This window comes from Canis aureus, unplaced genomic scaffold, assembly GCF_053574225.1.
Source record: "Canis aureus isolate CA01 unplaced genomic scaffold, VMU_Caureus_v.1.0 NW_027326412.1_RagTag, whole genome shotgun sequence".
NCBI classification, from domain to species: domain Eukaryota; kingdom Metazoa; phylum Chordata; class Mammalia; order Carnivora; family Canidae; genus Canis; species Canis aureus.
Window position 1 is genome coordinate 271,099 of NW_027554413.1, and position 23,469 is coordinate 294,567.

At 37.2% G+C, this 23,469-nt stretch overlaps 1 protein-coding gene and 1 long non-coding RNA gene across 17 annotated transcripts in view; one reads left to right on the forward strand and one right to left on the reverse strand.

Moving 5' to 3' along the window:
• LOC144309468 (outer dynein arm-docking complex subunit 2-like) overlaps window positions 1–23,469 on the forward strand; it is a 262,922-nt gene that overhangs the window by 35,335 nt on the left and 204,118 nt on the right. For 13 of the 15 annotated variants that reach the window (XR_013375457.1, XM_077890546.1, XM_077890550.1 and 10 more), the window contains 5 exons: window positions 3,885–4,042; window positions 6,913–7,105; window positions 7,729–7,835; window positions 8,014–8,150; window positions 10,475–10,591. Coding sequence is in view for 14 of the 15 variants with exons in the window: in XM_077890546.1 (XP_077746672.1) it covers window positions 3,885–4,042; window positions 6,913–7,105; window positions 7,729–7,835; window positions 8,014–8,150; window positions 10,475–10,591 (712 nt within the window). In the remaining variant the exon portion in view is untranslated. Of the gene's footprint in view, window positions 1–3,884; window positions 4,043–6,912; window positions 7,106–7,728; window positions 7,836–8,013; window positions 8,151–10,109; window positions 10,249–10,474; window positions 10,592–23,469 lie in introns of those variants that run through there. The other 2 variants (XM_077890548.1, XM_077890553.1) reach the window with 2 other exon arrangements.
• Window positions 8,040–10,080, reverse strand: LOC144309471 (uncharacterized). 2 transcript variants are annotated; one of them, XR_013375459.1, is made up of 3 exons: window positions 9,990–10,080; window positions 9,427–9,542; window positions 8,040–8,399 (listed from the first exon to the last, which is right to left on the reverse strand). It is a non-coding gene; the product is annotated as an uncharacterized LOC144309471 (long non-coding RNA). The 2 variants fall into 2 exon arrangements; XR_013375458.1 differs by having other exon boundaries at window positions 8,040–8,298; window positions 8,877–9,542.

A 23,469-nucleotide genomic window follows, 5' to 3' on the forward strand; every position in this document is an offset into this window, starting at 1 on the left:
CAACATAACAAAAGTGATATAGACCAGAGATGCCCTCAATGGCTGGAAGAACGTACCATTAAAAGAGTCCCGGCTACCTCATTCTTTGCCCTTTTGTACACATGCACTGTTCTTGCTTAGGCTGCTGGCCCTTAGGACACCTTTTATTCATTTATTTAAAGGGTGGAGGGTCAACTGCTGTCCTTTCAGATAGGATTCAGCTCTGTAAGTCCACATAAATATGGATACCTAAGTCATCATAAAGGCTTTGAGTTTGGAGCCTCTGGATGCATTTCTACCAAACCACAATATTATTGGATGTTTTAGGATATTTCTTCTTCCTCTTGGGACTATATGTTCTCTCAGCCTTTTGTTCCAAAACAAGTCAGTTTTATTTACATGGAAAGTCTGTTGAAGTAAGTAAGCTACCCTCTTTTGTTGATCTCTTTTATATTCGCACTTGAGGCCTCATTTCTCATTTGATGTTGCACATCTCCAAATGTACTCTTTGCAGCAGTCCTTAAAAAATTGATCAGCCTTCTTCTGAATTAGGCTAACAGACATCTGACATTGAAACTGATCTGCTCATCATGCACTGAAAAAAGGTTTTACATGTCGTCACCCATCTTCTTTTGTGCAGATCATTGTTGAGTAGATAGGCATGGCACTGTCCACATGTTAGATGACTTACTCTTTTCTTTTAGAATCATTTCCAATGTACAACCCTTCATTCTATAATAACACTGGTCATCGTCTTTCCATGTTCATTGTTTTGGGGAAAATAACTCCACTTTCATTCTAATGGAAATCATAGGTCTCCTTGTATTACCATTTTCAATTGCTTTTGTTCTTATCAGACAGAATGAGATAACTAATCTTTCTAAAACACTCCAGAATGAAACCCAAGTCCACTGTAAGCTAAGGACAAATGACACCCTTCAATGATTAACACCATATGGTGGTGGTATACAGAGCTCAGTTGCTTTGACTCATTAGAATGTAGCTCAGGAAATATAAAGACTGGATAAGTGTTCAGAATCACTTAGTGACAATGTTATTATCAGTTCTTTTCTTTTTTGGTAAAATTACGATTTTGACTCATGTCAGCTTTAATACTGTGATATTTTAGCTTCTAATGTCTCTCTGCTGTCTCAATGATATGTCTGAGTTGGGACAAAATTCTCTCCTGGTAAGAGTGCTGTGTAGATGAGGAGTTGAGCCCCGAGCAGTGACCCTCTTCCCCCTGTCCTGCCCACCGCCCTCACAATTCATACCTTTCTGATTCCTAGTTTTCTTTTTTCTTTTGTAAATCTCTACAGGCATCTTTTTTATTGTTGACTTCCCAATACTCCTTGGTAATGGGCATTGTTTGATCCTTTTACCTTCTTGTTCTAGTTCTCTTATCAATGTCATGAAGGATCAGTTACATGATCTCTGATCTTAAAATTGTATTGTTTTATGAGATGATAATTATTATGTTTTGGTAAAACTTTTCTAAAAGATTTTATTTATTTGAGAGAGAGAGAGAGAGAGAGAGAGCAAGCAGATGGGGGGGTGGAACAAAGGGAGAGGGACAAGCAGACGCCTCACTGACTGTGGAGCTCAACCAGGGCTTGATCTCATGACCCTGAGATCACGACCTGATCAGAAACCAAGAGTCAGACACTTAACCAACAGAGCCACATGGGTGCCCCATATTTTGGTGAAATGTCCAAATTATGCTATTAAAATCGATGGCCATAACGTTTGTTACTTGAGCTCTTTGTTTTTTGTTCCTGAGAATTACTAACTAGTTTTGCAACTGTAGCTTTATATCTCTTGTTATTTTTTAGGCTCATTTATTGAGTAATTACTATGTTCTGGACACTAAACTAGACACTGGGGATGAAATAAATGTGACATTTTTCTGCTCTCTCACCTTATAGCATAAAGCTATAGTATTTTCAGCTGCCCTCCACAATTACAGTTTGAAAGTCTTTTGATCAGGTCAGTGGATTTCATTTGCAGCACATTTATCTTGACCTCACAAGATGGGCATAGTATTTTTTCTTTCCAAAATCTCTTTCTTCCAGTATTAGAAACTGCAAACCCCGAAACAAACCTGCTCTTCCACATCCTCCCTGGAGCTGGCATTTAGTTCCTACTGCTTTGCTGAGTTACAGGCTTCAACTGGTGGGAGCAATGAAATATGTGTCCTGTGCCCTTGACTTCTCCCATATCTTACCAGGAGTTTCACCTTCTCAAGTTCAGTGGCTTGATATTGTTGGCATTCAGTCAGCTTATAACTTAGTCTTGTCATCATCCACTTAGCACATGTGACCAACCTGGCACAGACCTTTAAGAAATCTCAAACCTGAAGACATTATTCCAAAAGCTTTATTTTAGAGAAAACACACATTTTGTATACAACACACATCACTGGTCAGCCTAGAAATCTTCTATTCGTTTATTCCTCTTCTATTTATTGAGTACCTTCTGTGTACAATTACTATGTAAGTTACTTCCTATGTGAGTTACTATGAAAGTTACTGCTGGAAGAACAGTGGGAAAGCCTGGTAAAAGTCCCTGTATTAGCCTCCTATTGCTGCTGTAACAAATTTTCACATACTTAGTGACTTAAAATAATGCAGATTTAATTTCTTAGGGTTCTGGAGGTGAAAAGACTAAAATAAGTGTGTAGGGTTAAAATCAAGGCGTTGGCAGGGCTGTGTTCCTTCTGGGGGCTGAAGGAAGATCCATTCTTGTCTTCTCCAGCTTCTGGAGGCCACCTACATTCCATAGCTTCTGGCTCTGTGTTACTCTGAACCCTGTTTCCATGTCACGTTGGCTTTTCTGACTTGACCCTCCTGCACATTTCAGAATAGTCTTCCCATCTCAAGATCCTTAACTTAATCCATCTGCATGGTCTCTCTTGCCATGTAAGATAAGGCATTTGTGGGCCTCGGGTGTTAGGATGTGGACATCCGTGGCAAGCCACTAGTCTGCCTCCATGATCTCTATCTTCTTCCTTTTCTAGTGAAATCGTGCTGGTAGTACATCTGAGTCTGAGTCTGTCAGGTTTACTTTTTCTGATGAACTGGCAATACACCACATCTGTTTATCTGCCTTACAATTTAAAATATGTTAGATCAGGTCTTAAGAGGAGAGCAGTTTTTCCAGGGATATCCATATCTAATAAAAACCTAGGTAGCTTAGTTAATGTTGTACGTGGTAGAAATCTATAGAAATATCACTGCCGTAAAAACATCTTAATATTTCTTAAATGCTGACCTAAAAAAAATAATTAAAATGGGCAGAAAGACAAATCTAGGAGACCCAGAAATTTCTGATCAGGAAAAGTCCATTTAGAAAAACTGCTTATTATCCTAAAGTAAACCAAATTAGGGGGTTTGGAGTGGGAAAACATCCACAGAGGGAACCTAGTTTGTCTCTCTCTCTTTCTCTTTTTTATAGCTTTTTGTTCATAAACACAGAGTAGCCAAGAAGATTTCTAACCACTAATTACTGTGGTGTAAACTTTATAAATAAAATAACTTTAGAAATCCCCAAAACATGAATGGTCCTGTAGAACCAGTGATTTTTTTAAAGTTGTCCAACACATTGTTAGAAAAACAAAACCAAAAACTGTGATTGAGTTCATGTAAGTATTCAAGACGTGGCTTAAAATGTTCTTCCTGGGTATATCATGTTGCTAACTATGGTTGCTAATAAGCCTGGGAACTTAGGGATCTGAGTGTGGACAAATGAGGAAAAGACATGAGCTTTTAACAAGAAGTACTTATATTTTGTGTTTTATAATGAGCCAGAGGGATGATTTGTCAGAATGTCTTATGTTTAACTTCACTAGCATCCAGGTAAGCTTAAGATTTTATTTATTTATTTATTTATTTATTTTTATTTCCTAGTGAAACAACAGTCAAGTCAGAAGAAGTTGATAAAGATGGGCAGCCTTTGCTGTTCCTCTCTGTGGCACACATTAAGATCAGGAGCTTGGGGCAGCTGTCACGTTTGCTGCTTATTGCCAAAGACAGAAAGCTGAAGGAAGCACAGGCTTGTATCAAAGGTGATATTTATGCTCCAGTCTATGACTTGAACTTTTAGAAACATAATCATGGGGGAGGGGGAGTTGCAGTCTCTTGAAAAAAGTTCCGTGACCTAAAAGGCAAAAAGTCCTATGTTCGACTTTGTAAAAATGTCATTCATTTTTCTTGGCTGAATGTCATGCTCATATCAAGTTTCTACTTTAAACTGAAAGGCCTAATACTTTACCACTAGCAAGCTTCTAGATTTCTAATTTTAGCATGTGGTTTAAAGAGAGGCTTCCTCACTTCTGGAAAGACCAGAGGCCTGTATCCTCTAAGGTCTACACAGGAGAGAAGACAGATTAGTGGGGCCTGCACCAAACTCCACCCTCTACCCTCAGGCCTGCTGTGACGGATGATGCTCGGTTTCCTCTAAAATGTATGCAGCAAAGATAGCCCAGAGTAATCTCACTTTCCATTGGTCTCAGTAATGTTCCTTTGTAGGTTGCATAGCTTTGTGGAGGTAGTTACATTCACTCAATGGGAAACGTTTTCCTCTTCATTAAGGATGTAGATTTTCATTATTGTCTAAGCATCTAACATGCGTAAAAGAATGTGACCAATTGCCTGGAGCAATTGTTTTCTGAATTTTTCTTATGAGTAGAAATACCTAACAGTACGTAATGGTGTCATATACATGTTTTGCCTGTTTGGAATCATGTGACTAGAAGGACTCAAGCATGAGGTGCCTGGTCTTGCCTCTAATCATTCTTTGCTGTGTCTACTGCTATGACGTGGGAAGATGAACCTTTAAAAAAAATATTCTTTAGGATGTAAATCTTATGAGATGCCTGGGTGGCTCAGCGGTTAAGCGTCTGCCTTCAGCCCAGGGTGTGATCTTGGAGACCCGGGATCAGAGTCCCACATCGGGCTCCTTGCCTGCAGCCTCCTTCTCCCTCTGCCTCTGCCTGTGTCTCTGCCTCTCTCCCTATGACTCTAATGAATGAGTAAATAAATAAAATATTTTTTTAAAAAAAGATGTGAACCTTAGGACAGCAGCCTTTTCTTCTCTCTTGCCTACTCTTCATTATTAGGCTATCTATCTATCTATACCTCATAGCTACCCTGCTGAGGAGGAATGAAATCTTAAGAGTAAAGTTGAATTCAAGGAGGTTGGTAATAGCATTAATTTCAACTTAGTGCATGAACTTAATACATAGACTGGCTGCTATATATCTAGTTTGGCTAAATGTGTATCCTTTGCTGCATTTTGTCCTTTCTGTAAGAGCTCTAGGTACAACTCTTAGTTTTGGGTCCAGATTCCATGGTGCAGGGCAATTTGGGGGGCAGGTTTGTGTCTTTCCCCAGAATTCATATAATACCTTTTTCCATGAGTCTTAATGAGATGACTGCTGTAAGGATGATTGAGATGCTCAAAAAGTAGATGATTCCTAGATCTCTTTTCCCTGCCCCTCCCCTTGTGTGTTTTTTTCTAAGAAGCCCTAAGCCTTTTCTGCTATTTCCTGGTGCCAGAGTCCATCTCCCACTGCAGAGTTAATGCCATCACTGTGCTTCACTCATTTCAATCAGGTGGAGCTTTCTGAACTAGTCCCATGGGCCTCCTTGTTCAAATACATATATATTTCATCTTATTTAAATTCCTCCTTTCCAAATATGGCTTTGCCCTCTTCTTCCTCACTTGCAACTACATGGTTCTTTGGCTTTCACCAAATTCTTTTAACCATCTCTAGAGTTTTAACCATCTCTAGAGTCTACTTTCACACCTATGTCAGCCTTGATCATGAATTAGTATTGGAGTTTTTCACTGTAACTTTGGTATGTGTGTGAGTACTGGCCAGATTTGTTTTTCCAACTTGAACATAAAAAGGCATTGAAAATATAAGCATTGGGATCCCTGGGTGGCGCAACGGTTTAGCGCCTGCCTTTGGCCCAGGGCGCGATCCTGGAGACCCGGGATCGAATCCCACGTCGGGCTCCCGGTGCGTGGAGCCTGCTTCTCCCTCTGCCTATGTCTCTGCCTCTCTCTCTCTCACTGTGTGTCTATCATTCATAAATAAATAAATAAATAAATAAATAAATAAATAAATAAATAAATAAATATATAAAAAAAAAGAATATTTCTTAAAAAAAAAAAAAAGAAAATATAAGCATTTTGAGGGATCCCTGGGTGGCGCAGCGGTTTGGCGCCTGCCTTTGGCCCAGGGCGCGATCCTGGAGACACAGGATCGAATCCCACGTCGGGCTCCCGGTGCATGGAGCCTGCTTCTCCCTCTGCCTGTGTCTCTGCCTCTCTCTCTCTCTCTCTCTTTCACTGCGTGCCTATCATAAATAAATAAAAAAAAATTAAAAAAAAAGAAAGAAAATATAAGCACTTTGAACAGGTGGAAAAGACTGGTGGTAGATCTTTAGACTGAGAAAACCATGCTGTTTTGGAAAGAAAGCATTTGTGAACACTAAGCCTCAGTGGTTACATACACACACACACACACACGTACACACACACAGTTCTAGTGATGATTCTTCTAAGGAGACCAGTATTTCTCTATCTTCAAATCAGTTCTGGATACACTAATTGAATGACCATGCTGGACAATGCCCTACAGTCAATTAAAAAAAAAGAAAAAAAAAAAGAAGGTCTTGTTCTTTGTCTTATGAGAGATATGATATAGATAGATGATACTGCAGTACAAGGTAGAGAATCTCAAGGAGTACAAGAAAGTTCCTAAATGCAGTAGAATCTGAGAAGTTGAGATTAATTCAAATTGGGTCCATGAGAGAAAGCTTAATGAAGGAAGCACATTTGGGTGGGCTTCAGAGGACTTGTTAGTCATTATTTTTCTTACAACAGAAGACAAGAGAATCATTTTTATTTATTTACTTGTTTGATCAGCTAACAGAGATCCTGTAACAAAAATCCTGGGTTTGGATTATAACACGGTGAAAGAAGACACATCCAGAGTAAATATTCTTGATAAAATTACCAAAGATGAAGATCCTGAGAGTGAGATAAAGATGAAGGTTGGCATGCTGCTTAAGCAACTGGATCTGCACCTACTGAATCATTCTCTAAAATGTATTTCATTGTGAGTCTTTTTAGAAAAAAGAAACCTCTAAAAGTTAGTTACAAAAAATGCTTTCAGAATTTTTTTAAACATACACAAATTATAGGAGTTGTTATTGATTTAACAGTAGATTTTAGGGTATTGCATGGATATTTCTAATTCTAAAATGTAAAGATTTACTGTTAGCTTTGCTAGAGCTTTCTATGGGGTTTCACCTGATTCTGAGGACATGAAGTGGCCTTGTTATTTTCACTCTCCTCAGACAATTAAATAGATGGTTAAATAGTAATGCAAATATCATATAGACTTTGTAAGGTTTAAAACTTGTTCATTTTTGTAGTTTTTTTTCTAGTATTATGCTATTACCACTAAGAAATGAAATGAATTTTTAAACGAATTTATTTAATGTTGCATTAAATATGAATCACTGGTTTCTTGATGTCTTGACAGTGTTGTAAGGCTATAACACAGCTAAAACTAACTGCAACATTTTTGTTGTTGTATAATTTGACTACAATTTTAATTATAAAAAGTGATATTCCTCCTCCCACCAGCCCCCCCCTTGCTAAAATGGTATATTTTCATCTGTTTTCTGGAGATTCTCTTTTAGAGTGTTAAAATGCATTTCTTATCATTCATTTCAGACAAATCTGTTTAAACCCAACAACTGTTAAGAACGATATAAAACTGCTGAAACATTTCTCAGGAAAAGGAGAACAAACTGTCTTGGAATCTATTGACTATACTTCAGGTTTCTATTATTCTCAGATTTGCTTTGTGTTATGTAAAATAATTATTATTTCCAAATGCTTCAATAGCTACATTAGGATTGAGTATTTGAAAAAAACTGTAATCATATTTATTTCTTTTTAAAGATAACATATTTTATTTTTCAGAGCTCCTTTTAATTGATCGATAATTGGTTTCAGATTATGAATTTTCAAATGGATGTCGAGCCCCACCTTGGAGACAAATTCATGGGGAAATTTGTTACGTGCTGGTAAAACCCCATGATGTTGAAACTCTGTGTGTTACTTGTAGTACAGAAGGAGTATTTTTAAATGGCGTAAGTAATTTTTTAAGAACCATGTTGTCTTTGGTGCTTGGCTCCATCTCTGTAAATGCAGGCATGTCTCCAGGACTGAATGCTGATGGCCACAGAAAATGCGATTCTGTTCTGTTGGGTTGAAGCAGATCCCTTTGCTATGTGTTTGCTGAGCAAATCCAAAACCATTTCAGAATGAGCCTCGGTGTTCCCCATTGCAGGTCATTAAATCAGTCTTCTAAGAAATGACCGTCAAAGGAACCCACGCCACTTTATAAAATGAAAACCTCTGTAACGATCAGTTCACTGATTGATTGATTAATTAATTAATTAATTAATTATACAAGTATTCGGGCAAATAAGAGGTGGCTGAGGTAACACAGAAGCAGTAACTATAGCTTTTGCCCTAAGTGTTGAGAGGACAAAGGGAAGGAATTAAAATGTGGGAGCTTGGAGGAAGCACCCCCAAGAAGCTGGGACCCATGTGTCTGGTGAGGGAGCACCACCAGGCTGTGCTGGTTCCTTAGGGTCTCAGAAGATGTCCTTGCAGAGCTGGGACTTAGACCTCTGAGGAGGGGACCCTGCTTACATTGGTTATGGTCCCTTGGGAGTTCAGAGGGGGGACTCCCACAGAGCTGGGATCCATATCTCTGAAGAATGGTCGCTTCCAGGCTATGCTGGAGCACAGGGGGTCTCATGAAACTGGCACCCAGATGTCAGAGGAGTACAATGCCCAGGAGCTGGTACCTCAGGAGCTCAGAGGAGAGGATCTTTGCAGAACCAGCAGAGCTGAGACCCAGACCTTGGAAGAGGGAGACCTGGTTGGTTTGTAATGGGATTCTAAGGAGTTGTAATGAGCCAGGTTCTGGGAACATAGGGAAAAACCCCTGGGAACTGGAACCAACTGTTGCTACTGGAAGCAGCTGCCACTGCCAGGGTTCACTGCTGGGGACAGGGGACGAGGAGCTGGGAGCAGTCCCTTTCTCCCTCCTCCAGCTTTACAGTCTTCCTTTTACTTGCTGCTAACTGAAGCTGACTAGGGAGAAACACAGCATTCCAGATTCCCACCCCTGAGCACTAAGCAGGGTGGTGGCCTTCTGAATCTTCCACATGAACACATTTTATTTTTTGTCTCATACCTGTTCACTGAACTTACTAGGTGGTCAGCTTTCCCCTTGGCAACCCTGCCCTTGGTGTCTTCAATGTAATGTGGGGCCTCACAGGCAATATCTGCAGGGAGAACCTAAATCCTTAGTGGGGATTCCTCATCACAGGGGACTGTTGGGAGAATTGCTACCTCTTGGTTTGGATTGGCTTCAAAATGTGAGTGCCACTTTCTTGATGACCAGCAAGCATCTCATCTGACTTGCCTTATGGTGCATTTCTTCTCAGCATGATCTTCTCAGATTATATCTGCACAGAGGGGGGAGATGAGCTAAATATGATTTAGCCTTTGGTTTGTTTTGATACTCTAAGAAAGTGAAATTTCCAATCAGAAAATAAGAGACTTTGACCTTCTAGAGTGGGGCAAGGACACTTTGTTCCTATCAAGAGCTACTAATCTACATATACCTTTATTTGATATGGAAATATCTAAGTGTTCCTCTCAATTTCAAGAATGAAAGATAAGGAACATGATTCAATAATTACGACAAAATGCATGGCACGCCTGAGTTATATGGGTGTATATGATGTTTTGTGTATGTGTGTGGTTACGTATATATAAAAAGCACACTATGGGTTTTTATATATACATTTGGTTAAGGCAGAGCCAAATCTTTTCTATTAGGATAGGTGACGAAAGGAAAGAGACAAAAAGAAAGAGGTATGGAGAAAAAGGTTGGAGTGTCAGGTGCTTACATGGAGGTTGTAACTCTAGAAAATAATCCCATAGCAACCTCTTTACACACAGAACAAGAACAGAGTGTGACAAATGGAAACAAGCTTTTCTATGGTGGCATTCTAATCTTGGGACCTTTTATGACTTCATCAGATTCTCTTGAAGTCATAATGTTTTTTTTTGTGTGTGTGTTTTGTTTTTTTGCATTAGAGGAGTGCAGAGGGAAGGAAGCTCTCCATTCTTTGCTAACTAGCAAAATGCCCTACATGCATATAGGAGGTACTCAGTAAAAGCATAATGTATGGATGATGGATGGGTGGATGAGTGGATGGACGGACAAATGGATAACTTTAAGAAGGAAGAATTCTGCCCATATTTTTGATGTATAAAAACTGCCACATGGATCCTCGAGAGAAGAAAACAATATGTGGCCTTGGGTTGTGATGTATTGATCAGGTTCAAATGCTACTACATTAATAATTGCACCAAACTTTTTCTTCCAAAGGGCAAAACAGAAGATGAGGGGGAAATTAATTATGAGAGAAAAAGTGAAATTTATAAAGACCTTGTCACATTTTTAAAAGAAAAATCGGCAAAATTTTCAGAAAATATGTCTAAACAGGTAAGTTTACAGAATCTTGAAATATCATAGCATAGTGTTACTTGACATGTTACCTTCTGTTGAGAATAATTCTATTTTTGGACCCTGTTTATAATTTTTAGAGAGTTTTTCACAATATATTACATAAGAAATATTATAAGTGGAGTACTTCAAGGAAGTTTCTGAACCTCTTTAGGTAATAGGTGTAAAATATGTCAGATTGCTTTCTAAAAAAGCACTTTTTATCTTTCCTTTTGAATTTATAATGCTAAGAACAAAGCAGTCATCCCTGTTAATGAAGCCTAGATGTTTTGATTATTTTTATCTTTTCTGGGCATCCCATGATTACTAACTAGTTGGATTGTCTCAGTAAGTGTGTCAACTGCATATGCATAAGAACTGTACTTTCTCTGTGTCTTGCATGGTTTTTGAAATAGTTTTTGAGGTGGACAAAGGAATCAGTTAATACAGTTATTAAATCTTGATTGAAGCTGATGTGGGTAAGAAGCAATATGCAAGAAATACTAAAGTGATACACTTAAGCCCCAGGCTGATTCTCAAGATGATGTCAATTCCACAAATCCTACATCAGACAGTTTATCAGATCTGTTATTTTCCTTCTGACACTGCCACTTCCAGAGCACTCTATTTTCTTACTATTCTGCTGCTGCTCTTGTCCTGAAACGTCTCTCTGTCATCATCCTGTGAGTTTTTTTCCCCTGGTGTTTGATCACCTATTTCCTGGACTCTAGTTTTCCTTTGTTGTTGTTATAATATACCTGTACAAAACATAAAATTTGTCATTTTAACTACTTCGAGTGTATCACTGAGTGGCATTAATTATGTGCAGCCATTACTACTGTCCATTTCCAAATCTTTTTCATCATCTCAAACTAAAACTGTTCCCATTAAGCAGTAACCTCCTCATGCCTACTTCCCCAGCTCCTAGGAACCTCTAATCTACTTTTTGGTTTCTCGATTTCTAATCAAATATAAATTTGCCTTTCCTAGGTATTTCAGAGAAGTGGAATTGTAAATTTGTACTTTGGTGCTTGGCTTATTACATTTAGCATAATATGTTCAAGGTCCATCCATGTTGTAGCATGTGTCGGAACTTCATTCCTTTTTGTGGCTGAATAATATTCCATTCGTGTATATAACCACATTTTGTTTATCAGTAAATCTATTGTTGGACACTTGGGTTGTTTCCACTTTTTGATTATGGTGAAAAATGCTATAAATATTGGCTTACAAGTAACTGAGTCCCTGTTTTAATTTTGGAGGTTACCTAGGAGTGGAATTTCTGTGTCATATGCTAATTCTGTATTTAACTTTTAGAGGAAGTACCAAACTGTACCTAGATTGAACCATTTTATGCTCCTGTAGAAGGATTCCAGCTTCTCCACATTACCACCAATACTTGTTATTTTCTGTGTGTGATTGTGTGTTTTTTTATGATAGATATCCTAGTAAGTATGAAGTATGGTATTCCATTATAGTTTGGATTTCCATTTCCCTAATAGTAATGTTTAGCATATTTCCATATTATTGGGAATTTGTATATTTATTTTAAGAAATGTCTATTCAAGTCCTTTGCCCATTAAAAAATGGGTAGTCTTTTGTTGTTGAGTTGTAGGAATTCTTTATATATTGTGACTATTAATCCCTTATCAGATAGAATATTTGCAGATATTTTCTCCCATTCTGTGGGTTGTCTTCACTCATCTTGATAGTGTTCTTTAATGCACAAACATTTTTAATTTTGATAAAGTCCAACAAATACATTTTTTCTTGCCTATATTTTTGGTATCATAAGAAACCATTGCCAAAGCCAAGGTAATGAAGATTTGCCCTGTTTTCATCTAATAATGTCATGGTGTTATCTCTAAGTCTTTGATTCATTTTGAGTTAAGTTTTGTATAGGGTGTAAGTAAAGTAATGTGCAATTTAATTCTTTTTGCATGTGGATATCCGGTTTTCCGGGCACCATTTGTTGAAGAGATTGTTCTTTCCCCATTGAAAGTTCTTGGTATCCTTGTTGAAAATCAATTTGCCATAGATGTAGAGGTTTATTTTTGGACTCTTTATTCTATTATTTTTTGTCTGCCCTTATACAAGTCCCATACTATTTTGATTATCTTTGTGGTAGTTTTGAAATTGAGAAGTATGACTCCTCAAACTTTGTTCTTGTTTTTTAAAGACTGCTTTAGCTATTTAGGTTCCCTTGACTTTTAGGTTTGGTTTTACCATTTTTGCAAAAAAACAGCATTAGGCTTTTGATTGGGATTACATTGAATTTATAGATTGCTTTGTATAACATTGTTGTCTTAACAATATTATTTCTTCCAATCCATGAACATGGGGTGTCTTTCCATTTGTTTTTGTTTCCTTTAACTTTTTTTATCAGCAGTGTTTTATAGTTTTCAGTGTCTTCTTTTGCCTCCTTGGTTAAATTTATTTCTAAGCATTATATTCTTTTGGATGCTATTGAATGGAATTGTTTCCTTAATTTCCTTTTTGATTGTTCACTGCTAATGAGGAGAAATGGAACTGTTTTTTTTTTTTTAGTGTTGAAATCAGATCTGGCTTTTGAATGTGAAATTCAAAATCACATCCTGCAACTTTACTGAATTCATTTATTAACTCAGTTTTTTTTTAATCTTTAGGTCTTTCTACATAAAAGATCATGTCATCTGCAAATAGTTTTACTTCTTTTCAATTTGCGTGTTTTTAAATTTCTTTTTCTTTTCTTTTTTTTAAGATTTTATTTATTTAACAGAGAGAGAGAAAGAGCGAGCGAGCAGAAGCAGGGGGAGTAGCAGGCAGAGGGAGAGGGAGAGGCAGGCTTCCTAGCCTGCCCGGTGCCGCTTAGATTTCTTTTTCTTGTCTAATTACTATGGCTAGACCTTTTAGGATTTTGCACTGAATAGAAGCAGTGAACACTATCTCCATATTTATTCCTGATATTGGGGGAAAGCTTTCAGGCTTTCACCACTGAATGTGATATTTGCTGTAGGCTTTTCATATATGGTCTTTATTATGTTGAAGTTCCCTTCCATTTATTTTTCCTTTTGTTGGTATATCCCATCATTTTGGTGGAGCTTCCTGAGTAAAAGAGGCATATAACAGGGAAAAAATTGAGGGTTAGCATATGAAAATATCTTTATTTTTCTCTCTGTTATTGTTTCTATAATGATAGTTCAAAAACAATTTTTACTTAGAATTTTAGAGGCATTTTTTTCCTACGTGGCCTGTTTTGACTTTTCCCATCTAACAAAGCCTTTAGGATCCTTATTCCAGATGTTCTGTAATTTTAATGATGATATGGTTGGTGCTGGTTTTGTTTGTTTTTCATTAATGATGACATATGTCCTTCAAAACTAGAAAAATACTTTTTTTGGTATCACATCTTTAATCATTCCTTCTTCTCTGTTCTCTTACTAGTTGGGTGTTGGGCTTCTGAGATTGATCCTCTGATTTTCTTTTCTGTCACCCACCTGCAAATATTCTTTTATTTTCAAAACATTGTACATATCTTTAAAATTTAAGGTCTCATATTTTTAACATTTTATTTCCAGGTGTATATCTCCACAGATCATATGCTTTCATTTCTCTTGGGGTAAAATCTAGGAATAAACAGCAAGATCATATGGTTGCATGCTTAACTTTTTAAGCAATGGGTAAACTGCTTTCCAAAGCGGTGGTAATATTTTACATACACACTGGCAGTGTATGAGACTTCCAGTTCTTCTGTATATTCGTCAATAACTGGTATGGTCAGTCCTCTAATTTTAGACATTCTAATAGGTGTGTGTACTAATATCTCACTGGGTTTTAATTTGCATTTCTTGAATGCATTTTTTCATATGTTTATTTGCCATTTATATATCATATATGTCTATTAGATCTTTCACCCAGTTTTTTTTTATTGGGTTGTTTGATTTCTTTACTGAGTTGTAAGAGCTCTTTTATATATATTTTTGGCTTACGTAATCTATTAGATATATGGCTTGTAAATATGATCTTCTGGTTGTGGCTTGTCATTTCATTCTCCAATCAGTATATCTTCCAAAGAGCAAATGTCCTCAATTTTAATGAAGTCCAACTTGTTAATTTTTTCTTTATAGTGTTGTATCTCATAAAGCTTTGCCAAACCCAGTATCAGAAAGATTTTCTCCAGTGTTTTTTTCCTAAAAGTTTTCAAATGTTAGGTTTTACATTAAGGCCTTTAAATTTAATTTTTGTACATAATATGAGGTGTGGATCAAAGTTCTTTTTTTTCTTTTGCATATAAATATCTAGTTTTTCCAGCACCATTTGTTGAAAAAGCCATCCTTTCTCCATTGAATTACTTTTATACCTTTGTCTAAAATCAGTTGTCCGTTTGTATGGGTGTGATCTGTTTGTCTATTTTTATACCAGTAGCACACTCTTTGGATTATTGTAGCTTTATAATAAGTCTGGAAGTCAGGTAGTATATGTCCTTCAATGTTTTCTTTTTCAAACTTGTTTGTCTATTTTACATCTTTTGCATATCCATTAGAATGTTAAGGTCAGCTTGTCAATTTCTTCATAAAAAGCCTGAAAGATGGGATGCCTGGGTGGCTCAGCAGTTGAACGCCTGCATTTGTCCCAGGGCATGATCCTGGAGTCCCGGGATCGAGTCCCACATCAGGCTCTCTGCATGGAGCCTGCTTTTACCTCTCCCAATGTCTCTGCCTCTCTCTCTGTGTCTCTCATGAATAAATAATAAATAAAATCTTTTAAAAAATGCCTGAAAGAATTATGGTTGAGATTATGATGAATCTATAGATCAATTTAGAAAGAGCTAATGTCTTAACAATACTGAGGTTTCCAATCCATGAACAGAGTATGTCTCGCCATTTATTTAGGCCTTCAGTTTCTCAGCAATATTTTGTAATTTTCAATGCACAGGTCTTGCATATATCTCGTGAAACCTACTTATAAATATTTCATATTTTAAGAGTGTTAAAAAAGAAAACCACAGGCCCAAAGTGGCATTACTTAGGCCAAGTCAACACTCAAGAATTATATTATTATATATTATATTATATTATTATTATTTATACCTAAATAACTGCAATTTCAACCACCCAGGAATGTAACTTATAACAAGTCAATTGGAATTTCCTGGTCAATACTAGGATATTTACTGATTTACCCCTTCTGCTTCTCTTAAGAGGGCAACCTTGTCTAAAGAATACATTCCTTGCTAATAAATTCCTTTTTTCAAATGGTCTCTCTGCCTTTAAAATTATTTCTTTTGTTTAGCTCAGTGGAACATTTGTCTGCTAGCTACATGGGATGCTGCTGGCTTCATGAATCAATTAATAAAGCTAGTTAGATCTTCAAAGTTGAATCTAACTTCAAAGTTGAATTTTTATTTAAAAAGGCTACGGTTAATGGTAGTTTTAAAATTTTAATTTGTGATTATCTGTTGCTACTATATAAAAATTCACTTGATTTTTATATATCATTTTTATATTCTGAAACATTTACTAGTTTTAGTGTCTGGTTCATAGATCCCAGAGGGTTTCTTATGTATGTGATTATATTGACTGTATATAATGATCATTTTGCCTCTTCCTTTTCAGTCTCAGTGCCTTTTTTTGTCTTTTCTTAATGCATTATCTGGAACCTCCAGCACAGAATTATATAGAAGTAGTCTCTTGCTCCTGGTGGTAAAGGAAAAACTTTCAGTTTCTCATTATTAAGTATGTGTTAGCTGTATATGACATTTATAAGATTGAAGAAGTTCCCCTTTATTTCAGATTGTTGAAAACTTTTATTAGGTATAGATATTGGATAAAAACAGAAAGGGAGACTAACCATAAGAGATTCAACTATAGAGAACAAACTGAGGGTTACTGGAGGGGAGGTGGGTGTGGGGGATGGGAGAATGGGATGTTGGGCATTAAGGGAGGGCATTTGATGTAGTGAACACTGGGTATTATATGCAACTGATGAATCACTAAATTCTACCCCAAAATCAATAATACACTGTATGTTTACTAATTTAAATTTAAATAAAACCAAAACAAAAAGGAATGGATGTTGGATTTTACCAAATGATTACCTATTAAGAAAATTACATGTTTTTTTTTCTTTCTTAGTTTGTTAATGTAATAAATTACATTGATGAGCTTTAAAAAAATAACCATACATTTCTGGAACAAAGCTCATTTGTTCAGGATGTAGTATCATTTTTATATATTATTGGATCTAACTTGCTAAGATTTTAAGTGTCACATCTATATTTATAAGGTTTTGATGTGTAGTTTTCTTTAATATCTTTGGTTTTGGTTATCAGAGTGATACTGGCCTTATAAAATGAGTTGGGAAGTTTTTTTTTTCCTCTCCAATTTCTGAAAGAGTTTGTGTAGAATTGATATTGTTTCTTTCTTACATGTTTGGTAGTGAAGCCATCTGGGCCTGGAGTGTCCTTTGTAGGTAAGTTGTTAAACAACAGATTTCAGTGTCTTTACTAGTTTGGGCCAGGCTGGTTATCTGTTTCTTCTTGAGGAAGTTATGGTAATCTTTATTTTTTTTTACTTATTTAAAAAATGATTCTGTTGGAGTAAAGTATACATATACTTTATATATGTATACATATATATATGTAAAGTATACATAACCTTTTGCCATTTTATTTTTTAATTTAAATAATCTCTATCCCAATCTCTATCCCCAGACTTTCAACCCCAAGATCAAGAGCTGCGTGCTCTACTGACTGAGCCAGCCAGGCACCCTGGTAGATTGTCTTTAAAGGAAATTGTCCATTTCATCTATGTCACATGTATTGGTGTAAACTTGTTTATGGTTATTCTTTTATTCATCTTTTAATGTCTGTAGACTATGTAGCTATTGTTACCTCTCTCACTTCTAATATTGGTCATTGGTGTTTTATTTTTTCTTGACTCATCTGGGTAGAGGTCTCTTGATTTTCTGTTTCCTCAGAGACTTAGCTTTTAGTTTCATTGATTTTTCTCTGTGTGTTTTTTTCTACTTCACTTTGGTATTTATTATTTCTTCTCTTCTTTTTACCTTGTGTAAAAAATCATGTGGTTTTTGGTGCTAAGTTCTTTCATATTCTTGCTGATTTTCTATCAGTTGTTGAGAGAGAAGTTTTGAAGTATTCAACTATAATTATGGATTTGTCTAATTTTTCTCTTAGTTCTGTTTTTGTATTTGAAGCTCTGTATATGCATTTAATATTGCTATATCTTCTTGATTGATCATTTTATCATCATGTAATGTCCCTCTCTGTCCTTCATGATTTTCCTTTTGCTGAAGTCTACTTAATTGGATACATTTATAGCCACTCCTGCTTTCTTTTAACCATTGTTTGCATGTTATATCTTTCTTTCCTATTATTTTCTTTTTTAATATAATTTTTTAAAGATTTTATTTATTTATTTTAGACAGAGAAAGTGAGTGAGAGAGTACAAGCGGGGGGAGGGGCAGAGGGAGAAGCAGACTCCCAGCTGAGCAGGGAGCCCAATGTGGGGCTCTATCCCAGGACCCTGTGAGCATGACCTGAGCTGAAGGCAGATGCTTAACCGACTGAGCCACCCAGCACCCATCTTTCCTATTACTTTCATGCTACATATATTGTTATATTTGAAGTGAGTTTCTTGTAAACAGCAGATAGTTGAGTCATTTTAAAAATAAATTTGTGTAACTCAATTGATGTATCTACTGATGTGTTTAGATAATATCCATTTAATTATTGATACGTTAGAGCTTACGCTTGCCACTTTACTTTTATTTTGTGTTCCTCCTAGTTTTCATTTTTGTTTTCTTTTTCCTGTGGTTTCTGCAGATTACTTGAACATTTTTTAGAATTCTATTTTGATTTATCCATAGTGTTTTTTTTTTATTGGTGTTCAATTTACTAACATACAGAATAACACCCAGTGCCCGTCACCCATTCACTCCCACCCCCCGCCCTCCTCCCCTTCTACCACCCCTAGTTCATTTCCCAGAGTTAGCAATCTTTACGTTCTGTCTCCCTTTCTGATATTTCCCACACATTTCTTCTCCCTTCCCTTATATTCCCTTTCACTATTATTTATATTCCCCAAATGAATGAGAACATATAATGTTTGTCCTTCTCCGACTGACTTACTTCACTCAGCATAATACCCTCCAGTTCCATCCACGTTGAAGCAAATGGTGGGTATTTGTCATTTCTAATAGCTGAGTAATATTCCATTGTATACATAAACCACATCTTCTTTATCCATTCATCTTTCGATGGACACCGAGGCTCCTTCCACAGTTTGGCTATCGTGGCCATTGCTGCTATAAACATCGGGGTGCAGGTGTCCCGGCGTTTCATTGCATTTGTATCTTTGGGGTAAATCCCCAACAGTGCAATTGCTGGGTCGTAGGGCAGGTATATTTTTAACTGTTTGAGGAACCTCCACACAGGTTTCCAGAGTGGCTGCACCAGTTCACATTCCCACCAACAGTGTAAGAGGGTTCCCTTTTCTCCGCATCCTCTCCAACATTTGTTGTTTCCTGCCTTGTTAATTTTCCCCATTCTCACTGGTGTGAGGTGGTATCTCATTGTAGTTTTGATTTGTATTTCCCTGATGGCAAGTGATGCAGAGCATTTTCTCATATGCATGTTGGCCATGTCTATGTCTTCCTCTGTGAGATTTCTGTTCATGTCTTTTGCCCATTTCATGATTGGATTGTTTGTTTCTTTGGTGTTGAGTTTGAGAAGTTCTTTATAGATCTTGGAAACTAGCCCTTTATCTGATATGTCATTTGCAAATATCTTCTCCCATTCTGTAGGTTGTCTTTGAGTTTTGTTGACTGTATCCTTTGCTGTGCAAAAGCTTCTTATCTTGATGAAGTCCCAATAGTTCATTTTTGCTTTTGTTTCTCTTGCCTTCGTGGATGTATCTTGCAAGAAGTTACTATGGCCGAGTTCAAAAAGGGTGTTGCCTGTGTTCTTCTCTAGGATTCTGATGGAATCTTGTCTCACATTTAGATCTTTCATCCATTTTGAGTTTATCTTTGTGTCTGGTGCAAGAGAGTGGTCTAGTTTCATTCTTCTGCATGTGGATGTCCAATTTTCCCAGCACCATTTATTGAAGAGACTGTCTTTCTTCCAATGGATAGTCTTTCCTCCTTTATCGAATATTAGTTGCCCATAAAGTTCAGGGTCCACTTCTGGATTCTCTATTCTGTTCCACTGATCTATGTGTCTGTTTTTGTGCCAGTACCACATTGTCTTGATGACCACGGCTTTGTAGTACAACCTGAAATCTGGCATTGTGATGCCCCCAGATATGGTTTTCTTTTTTAAAATTCCCCTGGCTATTCGGGGTCTTTTCTGATTCCACACAAATCTTAAAATAATTTGTTCTAACTCTCTGAAGAAAGTCCATGGTATTTTGATAGGGATTGCATTAAACGTGTATATTGCCCTGGGTAACATTGACATTTTCACAATATTAATTCTGCCAATCCATGAGCATGGAATATTTTTCCATCTCTTTGTGTCTTCCTCAATTTCTTTCAGAAGTGTTCTATAGTTTTGAGGGTATAGATCCTTTACATCTTTGGTGAGGTTTATTCCTAGGTATCTTATGCTTTTGGTTGCAATTGTAAATGGGATTGACTCCTTCATTTCTCTTTCTTCAGTCTCATTGTTAGTGTATAGAAATGCCACTGACTTCTGGGCATTGATTTTGTATCCTGCCACGCTACCAAATTGCTGTAGGAGTTCTAGCAATCTTGGGGTGGAGACTTTTGGGTTTTCTATGTAGAGTATCATGTCATCGGCGAAGAGGGAGAGTTTGACTTCTTCCTTGCCAATTTGAATGCCTTTAATGTCTTTTTGTTTTCTGATTGCTGAGGCTAGGACTTCCAGTACTATGTTGAACAGCAGTGGTGAGAGTGGACATCCCTGTCTTGTTCCTGATCTTAGGGGAAAGGCTCCCAGTGCTTCCCCATTGAGAATGATATTTGCTGTGGGCTTTTCATAGATGGCTTTTAAGATGTCGAGGAATGTTCCCTCTATCCCTACACTCTGAAGAGTTTTGATCAGGAATGGATGCTGTATTTTGTCAAATGCTTTCTCTGCATCCAATGAGAGGATCATATGGTTCTTGTTTTTTCTCTTGCTGATATGATGAATCACATTGATTTTTTTACGGGTGTTGAACCAGCCTTGTGTCCCAGGGATAAATCCTACTTGGTCATGGTGAATCATTTTCTTAATGTACTTTTGGATCCTATTGGCCAGTATCTTGTTGAGAATTTTTGCATCCATGTTCATCAGGGATATTGGTCTGTAATTCTCCTTTTTGGCGGGGTCTTTGTCTGGCTTTGGAATTAAGGTGATGCTGGCTTCATAGAACGAATTTGGAAGTACTCCATCTCTTTCTATCTTTCCAAACAGCTTTAGGAGAATAGGTATGGTTTCTTCTTTAAACGTTTGATAAAATTCCCCTGGGAAGCCATCTGGCCCTGGACTCTTGTGTCTTGGGAGGTTTTTGATGACTGCTTCAATTTCCTCCCTGGTTATTGGCCTGTTCAGGTTTTCTATTTCTTCCTGTTCCAGTTTTGGTAGTTTGTGGCTTTCCAGGAATGCGTCCATTTCTTCTAGATTGCCTAATTTATTGGCGTATAGCTGTTCATAATATGTTTTTAAAATCGTTTGTATTTCCTTGGTGTTGGTAGTGATCTCTCCTTTCTCATTCATGATTTTATTAATTGGAGTCTTCTCTCTCTTCTTTTTAATAAGGCTGGCTAATGGTTTATCTATCTTATTAATTCTTTCAAAGAACCAACTCCTGGTTCTGTTGATCTGTTCCACAGTTCTTCTGGTCTCGATTTCGTTGAGTTGTGCTCGAATCTTTATTAGCTCCCTTCTTCTCTTGGGTGTAGGATGTATTTGCTGTTTTTTCTCTAGCTCCTTTATGTGTAAGGTTAGCTTTTGTATTTGAGTTCTTTCCAGTTTTTGAATGGATGCTTGTATTGCGATGTATTTCCCCCTTAGGACTGCTTTTGCTGCATCCCAAAGATTTTGAACGGTTGTATCTTCATTCTCATTAGTTTCCATGAATCTTTTTAATTCTTCCTTAATTTCCTGGTTGACCCTTTTATCTTTTAGCAGGATGGTCCTTAACCTCCATGTGTTTGAGGTCCTTCCAAACTTCTTGTTGTGATTTAGTTCTAATTTCATGGCATTATGGTCCGAGAATATGCAGGGGACAATCCCAATCTTTTGGTATCGGTTCAGACCCGATTTGTGACCCAATATGTGGTCTATTCTGGAGAAAGTTCCATGTGCGCTTGAGAAGAATGTGTATTCAGTTGAGTTTGGATGTAAAGTTCTGTAGATATCTGTGAAATCCATCTGGTCCAGTGTATCATTTAAAGCTCTCGTTTCTTTGGAGATGTTGTGCTTAGAAGACCTATCGAGTATAGAAAGAGCTAGATTGAAGTCACCAAGTATAAGTGTATTATTATCTAAGTATTTCTTCACTTTGGTTAATAATTGATTTATATATTTGGCAGCTCCCACATTCGGAGCATATATATTGAGGATTGTTAAGTCCTCTTGTTGAATAGATCCTTTAAGTATGATATAGTGTCCCTCTTCATCTCTCACTACAGTCTTTGGGGTAAATTTTAGTTTATCTGATATAAGGATGGCTACCCCTGCTTTCTTTTGAGGACCATTCGAATGGTAAATGGTTCTCCAACCTTTTATTTTCAGGCTGTAGGTGTCCTTCTGTCTAAAATGAGTCTCTTGTAGACAGCAAATAGATGGGTCCTGCTTTTTTATCCAGTCTGAAACCCTGCGCCTTTTGATGGGGTCATTAAGCCCGTTCACATTCAGAGTTACTATTGAGAGATATGAGTTTAGTGTCATCATGATATCTATTCAGTCTTTGTTTTTGTGGACTGTTCCACTGAACTTCTTCTTAAAGGGGAATTTTAAGAGTCCCCCTTAAAATTTCTTGCAGAGCTGGTTTGGAGGTCACATATTCTTTTAGTTGCTGCCTGTCTTGGAAGCTCTTTATCTCTCCTTCCATTTTGAATGAGAGCCTTGCTGGATAAAGTATTCTTGGTTGCATGTTCTTCTCATTTAGGACCCTGAATATATCCTGCCAGCCCTTTCTGGCCTGCCAGGTCTCTGTGGAGAGGTCTGCTGTTACCCTAATACTCCTCCCCATAAAAGTCAGGGATTTCTTGTCTCTTGCTGCTTTAAGGATCTTCTCTTTATCTTTGGAATTTGCAAGCTTCACAATTAAATGTCGAGGTGTTGAACGGTTTTTATTGATTTTAGGGGGGGATCTCTCTATTTCCTGGATCTGAATGCCTGTTTCCCTTCCCAGATTAGGAAAGTTTTCAGCTAGAATTTGTTCAAATACATATTCTGGCCCTCTGTCCCTTTCGGCGCCCTCGGGAACCCCAATTAAACGTAGGTTTTTCTTCCTCAGGCTGTCGTTTATTTCCCTTAATCTATCTTCATGGTCTTTTAATTGTTTGTCTCTTTTTTCCTCAGTTTCCCTCTTTGCTATCAACTTGTCTTCTATGTCACTCACTCGTTCTTCCACCTCGTTAACCCTCATCGTTAGGACTTCTAGTTTGGATTGCATCTCATTCAATTGATTTTTAATTTCTGCCTGATTAGCTCTAAATTCTGCAGTCATGAAGTCTCTTGAGTCCTTTATACTTTTTTCTAGACCCACCAGTAGGTGTATAATAGTGCTTCTGAATTGGCTTTCTGACATTGAATTGTCATCCAGATTTTGTAACTCTGTGGGAGAGAGGACTGTTTCTGATTCTTTCTTTTGAGGTGAGGTTTTCCTTCTAGTCAGTTTGCTCAGTGCAGAGTGGCCAAAAGCAAG